The following is a 9,850-nucleotide window of genomic DNA, read 5'->3' on the forward strand; positions in this document are numbered from 1 at the left end:
TCTGTGATTTTACGCCGGTTACGAATCCAGGCGTCACACACTGAATGGATTGACCATGGATGAGAGTATTATTAAAGCATTCAGACATAACGTAGTTAGTAAAGACACTGATGCTTTAAAATAAAGAAAAGGAAATGTTTTATTAGCTTCCCCTCCGAACCTGTGGGAAAGCTAGGTAACAGAACTTAAGATGGCACGAGCAAATACCCCTGGTCCGATTATGGGTTTGTTATAAAACCGCGGGAATGTTCTTTCATTCACCCATCCTGCAGCCGCTAGGATGTCATCAAGGGGCACGTCCATCGTTCTTGCTGCCGACGTAGATGCAGCCCTGGTGGAGTGAGATTTAAAGATATGAGTATTTATTCCCGCTACCACCATTACCTCCTTTAACCATCTGGAGATAGTTTGTGTTGACACCTTTCGGTGTGGTTTCTTGTGGCTGATGAGGACCGATTGTTCTGAACCTCTGAGGTTCTCCGTGACTCTCAGGTAGTGGTGTAAATGTGTTACCACACACAATCGTTGGTCCTCTGGTTATGCCAGGAACTGGATCTTCATCCCTGGCATTCTTGGCCTGCTCTGTTTGATCAGGTCCATAACAACGAATGTTATGTTATTCGTATTGCTTGTCATGTAGTCCAGTCGTAGTTTTTGTAGTGTCTGGACTCTTTGGGCTGTTATTAGCGCCATCAGCATAACCACTTTCAATGTTAGTTTTGACAAAGATAAGGCCATTGGCTGTCCCTACTGACGAAGTAAGGTCAGTACCATGCTCACATCCCATGTGTCCGTGTACCTAGGCCTTGGGGGTATCGAATTGTAAATTCCCTTCATGAATTTTATTACGAAGGGGTGCGTTCCTATCAGCCCGTGCCCTGCCTCCAGTGTCAGATAGGAGGATAGTGCACATCTGACACTGTTGATTGCGCTATAACTTAATTTATAGTCATAGTACAGGGCTGATAGGAACTCCAAGACATCCGTTATCCGAACTGTGTTGTATGCTATATCGTTTGCATGGCAGAAAGCTTCCCACTTCTTAATATGAGTGGCGTACTGTTTTTTGGTACTGTCCCTCCATGCCTTTGTGATGACATCCACAGTTCGTTCGGATAATCCCATGTCTTGAAATGGCCTCCTCAGAATCTGCAAACCAACAAATTAATCCGGTCAGAAAGTGGATGGTTGCTCCCTGAAACTGGGTTTACTAGGAGATCTCTCCTCTTAGGTACAACCATTAATGGCTGGACTATGATCCCCAATATTATCGATAAACCAGGCTTGTGTAGGCCAATCTGGTACTACTAAAATGCCTGTGGCTTTATCTTGCTTGATTTTAGTCAAGCATTGGTTTATGAGGCTGAATGGTGGGAAAGCATAAATATACATTCCTCCCCAGTTTAGAGAAAAAGCATCCACTGACTCTGCTCCTGGGTCCGGCTCCCAGGACACATATCTGGGTAATTGATGGTTTAATCTAGATGCAAACAGATCCAAATCTGGAGTGCCAAATCGTATAGTTATTTCATTGAATACCGTACGATTCAACATCCATTCTATATTATCATTAAACATTCGTGACCTTGCATCTGCCACCGTGTTATATCTTCCTGGTAGATATACTGCCGTGACCCAAATATCCCTCTCGATGCACCAGTGCCAAATGAGTTAGATAATCTGTCACAGGATACAGATTTTACACCACCCATGTGATTGATATATGCTACCGCAGTAGTGTTATCAATCTGAATTTGAACATGCACATGTTGCATGTTGTTACAGAGAAACTTGAGCCCATATTGTGCCCCCAACAATTCTAGGTAATTGATTCCATATAGTTGGAGTATAGTAGACTCTTGCTCATCCCATCTGCCTCCACAGCTCCTGACTGTGTTTGTGGCTCCCCATCCTAAACCGCTTGCGTCGGTTTGGAGAAACACTGATGGGCTCTCAAGTAAGATTTTTCTTGAGCTGAGTCTTATGTTTGCCATCCACCATTGTAGTTCAATAATGGCTTCAGCTGGTAACCACATTGATTTGCCAAACTGACCTGCATGCAATTTCAATGTTCGTTCCTTTGCCCGCTGTAAATGCTGGTAATGCAAAGGCCCGTAGCGTACTGCAGGAAAGGCAGCTACCAATTTGCCAATAACACTTGCTGTTTGTCTGATAGTTGGTTTGTGTTTTTCTATCAGATCATTGCAGGCTTTCCTCAAGTCTTGTTGTTTGCCTTTAGGCAAAGTCACCAACATTGCTACTGTATTGGTAGTAAATCCTAGGTAATCAATTACCTTGGTAGGAGTTAATTTTGATTTAACTGGATGGATTAGGAACCCAAGTTTTTCAAACAGGGTTTTGGTTGCCTTGACTGTTGCTTCTGCCAATTCTTTGGTGACTCCAAAGATGAAAATGTCATCCAAATATGCCATGACTATGTGATTTTGAGATCTTAGCAGCCCCAGAATTGGTTTCAGTAATTTGGTAAACAGTCTAGGGGCTGATGTCAACCCATTTGGCAGAGCCTTGTATTGCCACAATTGACCCATCCAGGTAAACTTCAAATATCTCCTATACTCTTTGTGAATAGACACCGAATAGTATGCATCTTTGACGTCGATGCATGCCATATAGCCATTTTTGGAAACCAACTGAGTTGCTGTTCCAAAATTGTCCATTTTAAAGTGTTTATATTGCACATATGTATTGAGTTCCGTAAGATCCAAAATAATACGGATCCCTCCATCTTTTTTCTCTTTTGGAAATATATTGGATATAAATTGGTGAGGTTCTGTGTATGACCTCTCAATAACATTATTGTCAGATAACGTTTCAATTTCTTTTTTTATATTCATTGTCTCTTTTTGGGAAAAGACATATGTGCGAATATTAGAATGTGTTGGTGGTGGTGATGAATTCAAATTGAACTCAATTTTGAATCCTTCTATACTGTGCAGTATGAATGGATCCTTAGTAACCCAACACCATTCTTTTAAGAAGTATTTTAACCTTCCCCCCCACCTGTAAGTGAGGTTCGTCTGGTATGTTCCCTGAGGAACTGGTTTGACTTACCTCTGTTGTTACTGGCGGCATGGCGCTGGTTTTCGTCCGCGAGGTTTGGGGAGCAGAGCTGGTGGTTGCTCTCTCCTCATCCTCGCTGTCGGCCTGCTGGGGCCTGCCCCTAAAAAAAGACCTTGACTCAGGTGTGAATCTTCCTCCGGTGCCTGGCTCTCTAGGTGTAAAACGCCGAGAGCTGTAGGGGTGGAATCTCGTGGATGGACCCCTGGGTGTGGCCTGACCTCTTGTTATGAGGCGCACGGTTTTTGCGACGTCATCCAGGTCCCGTACCTGTCTTGACAGGTCTTCCCCAAACAGGTAGTTTGCGGGCTGGATGTCACTAGCTTTGCCAAGAGCTGCAAACTTCGAATTTATTGCTGGTTTTATTGCCTCTTTCCGAATGCAGTTTATTTCGAAACAGGCATTACATAGCAGTGCCATGGTATCCTGCTTCCGGTCAGTGAGGAGGCCTCCTTCCACACCTCCTGCAAATGAAGTGATTCCAGACCCCAGCAGGTTTAATACTTTTTGGAACTTCAGTTCCTGGTTCCTGATGATGGGACCTATTTGCCCCCAAATTATACGGTTCACCGCTTGAACCTTGAGGGAAGCACAGTTAGATGGTGGGGGGTACCTGTTTAGGGTTTCTTCCATGACGAGATCCTTGAGTTGATGAGACGCCAAGTAGTTGATGTTACTTGTTAGGTCGCAAATTTAGTTGATTGTAGAGGTACTTCCTCCAATCTCCCCTGGGAGTGTTCCCCCCCTGTGCTTCCAAACTCTGAATCCGGGTAATCCCTGTATGTACTTCCCCCTTCCATGGGAAAGACATATTGCTGCCCAGAGTATGAGGCTGCTGGCACGGTCTGTAGAAGGGACTCGTGCTGATATTGCTCCTTTCTCCGGAGTTTATCATTGTGGAGCAGCTTCTCCACAAGCTGCTCCATGTGGGAGAGTCGTCCTCGGACGCTTCCCGATGAGGGAGGGTATCCCTCTTCCCCGGACTCATCCGAGTCTACGGGTCTGGCAGACTTATGGGTGACTTTACGTCCCGCCGGGACCACCACGGTGCTTTCCTCCTGCACCAAGTCTGCTGCTGCCGGTTCTGATGCCGGCGGCAATGTTGGCGAAAATGACCGTCGTCCGCTACCGGGAATGCTGCGGTCTTCGGCAGCCGGTTTCCCCGCGGACCGTCTCTTCGACATTTTTTTTTGGGGCTCTGAAAGACAAATAATTCCTTAGCCCGAACAGAAAGCGCAGGGTAAGTGGTTCAACTTTTCTTACCTGCCGCCTTTTTAAAATCCCAACGGCTTGGAGGACGCAGTGCCTCTCCAGTCCGTTGCGCGCGTTGCTTTCAGACGTAATGACGCGCACGCAGACGGACGGCCCTTCTTCACGTAGTCACTCACGTGACTCCGAAGTAAAATTAATAAATGCCCTTCCAAGTGAAGATTCAATATTGACCATTTCTGCACCCAAATTAAGAATTATCAATGTAATGATTTAAGCCGTGGATTTTTGTCGCTGCAGTTGACCTTCTATGCCTTCCGCAATCAAATGTCTGTACACAAGTCTTAAATGTTGTGGTGATATCTGCTTCAACCACCACTTCTAACAGCATGTTGCAAATAACAACCAATCAGGGGGAAACTCTGCTCCCTTAGATTCCCTCTATATCTCCCATTCACCTAAAAAATGCATCCCTTCCTATTTAAGCCTCCTCCCTCCCCCATTGGAAATAAGATTCCCTATTTACCATATCTTTACCTCTTATTTTATACTGTCAGGTCATTCATCAGTCTCCATCACACCAAGGAAAAAAACATCTAATCCAGCCTACATCCTGATGAATCACCTTTGCACCCTCTACAGTAAAATCACATCCTTTACAAGCAACTCACAAAATTGCAGTACTGATAGTCAACTTACTTTAATGGGAGTACAATGAAGGCTCCCTAACTGAGTACAATTTCCATCAGTAACAAAATAGAAATTTCCTGCCTGAAATGTTCTTTTACGACAATGTTCAATTAATGTTCTTTTACTTCATTTGGATTGCTGAGAGTTTCTGCCAATTCCTGGTTAAATAAATATCAAATCTACATGTGCTCTCCCTACGATTGTTTAAGTGGTGATGGTAGTTTTGAAGTTGCTCTTGATTATTTCCTGTCTCGGGGAGATACTTAAGTGAGAAACTGTCCACACAGGGCCGATTTGAGAGGAAATCTCTACACCCCGAGGTTAGTTGATCCCTGCAATTCTCTGCCTAAGTGGTTAGAGAGGCTGAGTCACTGGCGATATTGAAATTAATTTGTTTATCAAAATTGAGGTTAGTTAGTTTAGGGGAGTTAGTATGGGAAAGTGGCAGCGAGTTAAAAGATGAACCATGATCTTATTGAATTACAGAGCAGGCCTGAGAGCAGAATGACCATGGCATTTCTATTTATTATACAATATTATGTAATTATTATTATCTTGTCTTTCCTATTTTTTTCAAAGAGGTGATCTGTGTTGATCAGTTTTAGTCCCTGTGCCAGCAGGGTGAGATGTGATCATTACCAAACAACTTCTCATGACAGTTTTGTTAAGTTATTTCAACTTGGGTAAAGTTATTTGAGGTTTGCTCTCAGACCAGTGTTCCTAGCAAAGGAATCATTCAAAACTTGCAGATCTCAATAATGAATATCCTGAGATTTTATTCTGGAATTACATTAATGGTTTTTGCCAAGAGGCATATACCAAATGTTTTGCCCAAAGGCACCCTTTAAGGACAAATATCTTGCATACAGTAATACTTTGAGACAGGGATTCATTAGTCATAAAGGCATTCACTTATTTAATATGAGGAAGGGTTGCATTTATTTAGCTCAATAGGAATTATAACTGATATATCATTATTCCTGTAACCTTTTTTCACTCTAGAGGAGTGTCGTTTGTAGTTTGACTGACAGCAAATTAACTGTCTGAGTTGCTCCTTCCTAGTCCTAATGGCTCACTGGGCCAAATTTATGTTTTTATTTCAGACTTCTCATATCTGCATTTAAAAAAAAAAATTTTACCTACATTTATATAATTTCTACCATTTGTACTATTTTTCATTTTTATTTGCTTCCCTGCAACATAAGCTCAACTCTCAATGTAGGCATTTCTAGTAGATGGCTAATAGATAGAGTTGAATATTGGAGCAATGTATCTAGACTTGTTTTTCAAGCAATAGTCAGATGTTCTGAAGATTCTCTATCTTTTATGTGATTGAGAGTATGCAGTTTGCTAGAATTTTGTTTGGGAAATTAAATTATTGAACCTCCTCCAACCCCAACTACTGTATCCGTTGTTCAAGATGTGAACTCTTATATATAAGCGAGACCAAGCGTAGACTAGGTGTTCGAACACCTTCGCTCAGCCCGCCTGAACCAACCTGATCTCCCGATTGCCGGACACTTTAATTCTCCATCCTATTCCTACACAAACCTTTCTGTCCTAGATCTCCTCCATTGTCAGAGTGAGGCTAAACGCAAATTGGAGGAACAACATCTCATATTTCATTTGGGCAGCTTACAGCCCAGTGGTATGAATATTGATTTCTCTAACTTCAGGTAGTCCTGGCATTCCCTCTCTCTCTATTCCTCCCCTACCCAAGTCGTAACAGCTTCTCATTTTCACCCTACAAACAGCTAACTATGGCCTGATTCCGTTAAAATCGTTACCTTTTTGCATATCGTTAATTCATTGTTCTTTTATCTCTTCACATCATCGTCTATATCTCTAGTTTCCCTTATCCCTAACCAGTTTGAAGAAGGGTCTTGAACCAAAACGTCACCCATTCCTTCTCTCCAGAGATGCTGCCTGTCCCACTGAGTTACTCCAGCTTTTTGTGTCTACCTTCAGATTATTCAAGCTCTTGCTGGACTTCAGTGTACACTGCAAATCTTGGCTTCATCCATTAGGGGACAGTATATCCCTTTTTAGCAGGCTCTCTTCATCTGCATTGACCTGGCTTAGGGTTGCCACCTGGCGATATACATAGGAATTACATCAGCTTTATGGATATTCAATTTTTTTTAACTGATAATGTCAGGTCATTTCTGAAGGCAGTTTTCAGACAAGTACTTTAGTTAAACAAGACCAGGCGATCGGTTCCCTTTGATGGACATTAGTGAACTGGGTGGGATTTACAGAAGTCTGATAATTCATGGTCACCATTACCAATACACTTCCTTTATTCAAGAATGTATTGAATTACTTGAGTAATTACTACATTCTTCAGCTTCCATGATAGGATTTAAGGTTGGGTCTTTGGAGCAATAGGCCTCTATGCTCTTTCAGTAATTTAACCACTATGCTAATGTACTCATTTTACTGAACTATTATTGCTGAACATATCTTTCAATTGTAGTTTTGCTATGAACAAACAGATGAGACCAAATTTCATCCATCTTGTTACATCAGTTTCGAATATTAGGCTACAGTTAATCAAGAAACTAGAGAAAGAGGCTGTAAACCTTCCTCATCCTCAATTATGGTATCATAATTGGAAATGCTGTTCAAGTCTGAGACAAGTTTGCAAATATTTTCAACCATCTCAACCTCTTGAAAAACCAACCAAAAACTGGAGCCAATGCATGACAGTCTAACTACTTTGAAGAAGGGTCTCGACCTGAATAGTCACCCATTCCTTCTCTCCAGAGATGCTGCCTGTCCCGCTGAGTTACTCCAGTATGTTGTGTCTATCTTCAGCCTAACTACTTTGATGCTTTGCCATTAATTAATTCCCTCATATCAGTGGTCAATATGCCTTTTTTACAGTAGCTCTGAAAAGAGGTCCTTTTGCAGGTCAGATAATTTCTGCTTTCCTGCTTGATGACTACAGTGTGGAGGTTGGAGGCGAGACCTGCACTTTGCACCCAGCCACTCGACATTATGCCATCCATTTACAGTATTGAATGAAATCGTGAACCTTGATTGAATAGGTAGATGTCATTGACTTCCTATTTAAAAAAAAAATTAATTCTCTGGTTAATGTGTTTTTGAATAAGTGTATTTTTATGTATATATGATTATCAAATTAGATTTTAAATGCCTGTTCATTCCCTCCAGATATGCTGCCTGAGTTACTCCAGCACTTTGTGTTTTGCTGAAGATTCTAACATCTGCAGATTCTTAGGTCATTGGTACAATTGCAACGTTAAAAAAAAACCATTTGGACAGGTAAGTTGATAGTAAAAGTTTATAGGGACATGTCCCGTTTGCTTGCTTTCTGAAGAAGGGTCTCGACCCGAAACGTCACCAATTCCTTCTCTCCAGAGATGCTGCCTGTCCCGTTGAGTTACTCCAGCATTTTGTGTCTTATCTTCGGTGGAAACAAGCATCTGCAGTTCCTTCCTACCAAAGATCAAAGAGCTTTGCTTCCTACACTTTATGTAGGGTCTGAAGAAGGGTTTCGGCCCGAAACGTCGCCTATTTCCTTCGCTCCATAGATGCTGCTGCACCCGCTGAGTTTCTACAGAATTTTTGTGTACCTTTGCTTCCTACACTGTCGGCTTCTGCCCGCTAGGGGAGCACCATTTCCCTGCGCCTGCTAACAGTGTTACACAAAGAATAACATCGAACAGGCTGTAACAGCAGTGGTGGAACCCAGTCCGCATTTTCTCCAGTTGTTTTTATCTGCTTTAAGATGATGGGTCGCTCTGGAAGGTGCAAATTATCGAAGTACCAGTTGACGGTAAATAATACGCGCAAGAGCACGACCAGGGTGCGCATGCGTGCGGGTTAGAAGGATCAGGGCCACCGCGCATGTGCGGGGCCGGTTCGGAAGCGCGCGCGTTGGCCGTTAGTCGGTGGCCGCCAGCAGTGGCCGGGGATGAGGGAGCAATGAACGCTGTGCCGGAGAACAGCGAGTCCCAGATGGCGACCGAGGCACAGCGGGTCCTGCACTCCCTGGTGCGGGACTTCCCGGCCCCTTTAGGCCCCGGCAACTCGTTACCCGTGCGGCTGCAGAGCGCGGCGTTGAGCTGGGATGAGGTGGAGGGAGAGAGCGTCGACATGGGGCTGAAGCTGCTGCGGGACAGGTGAGGGCACAGCCCGGGGGGATCGGTCTCCGCTGACCCCAGTTCCCTGGAGGTTTCACCGTGGGCTGTAAAACTCTCGGATTTGTGGCCAGCGTTGCATTAACCGTACACGTGAACGGGACAGAGGGGCAGCGTCCTTAGCAAGTGTCATTTTCCACTCACCTCATCGCATGTGAAAACAAGCCTGGCGGAGCTATGACAGTTACTTGAAATGAAACTTTATTTTGAAGTGGTAACGCGCAATGCCGCAAATATCACCTAAAATAATGCAAGAAGCTAGAGTTTTCCAAAAGTTGAGCAAAAATGTTCAAAATCGAGTTGTTTTGATAGAATCCAAATAGGAGACAAAAATCATAAAAAGCTAGAATCACTTGGCAAGTCCAGCAACTTCTGGGGGGTTTTCTTACATTGCGTTGCTTTAAAATTTTCAACCAGAATAGAGGCATTTAAAGTGACCTGAAGGAAAAAAAAAAGACGTGGCTTAAGGGAATTCAGGTTTTCTTAAGATTGTGATCTGGAACGAACCTTGTCAAGGGTAGTGTGAACTTTTTAAAAGGTTACATTATGGCGAAAATAGCAAGTGAGTGGAGATGCAAGGAAATGCAGATGCTGGAATCTTGAGCAATACACAAAGTGTTGGAGTAACTCAACAGATTCCTGCACCTGCATCCATCTATCACTTGCCAGGCTTAGCCTCAATCCCACCTCACTTTCCCAGCTATGAA

At 43.3% G+C, this 9,850-nt stretch overlaps 1 protein-coding gene across 1 annotated transcript in view; it reads left to right on the forward strand.

Moving 5' to 3' along the window:
- Positions 1–8,827: 8,827 nt before the first annotated feature.
- ppm1f (protein phosphatase, Mg2+/Mn2+ dependent 1F) overlaps positions 8,828–9,850 on the forward strand; it is a 29,808-nt gene continuing 28,785 nt past the window's right edge. Inside the window, exon 1 of the mRNA XM_033043520.1 lies at positions 8,828–9,125. Within this exon, the coding sequence (XP_032899411.1) occupies positions 8,851–9,125 (275 nt within the window). The 5' untranslated portion in view covers positions 8,828–8,850. The remainder of the gene's footprint in view (positions 9,126–9,850) is intronic.

The sequence above is a fragment of the Amblyraja radiata genome, chromosome 25 (genome assembly GCF_010909765.2).
Source record: "Amblyraja radiata isolate CabotCenter1 chromosome 25, sAmbRad1.1.pri, whole genome shotgun sequence".
Taxonomy (NCBI): Eukaryota; Metazoa; Chordata; class Chondrichthyes; order Rajiformes; family Rajidae; genus Amblyraja; species Amblyraja radiata.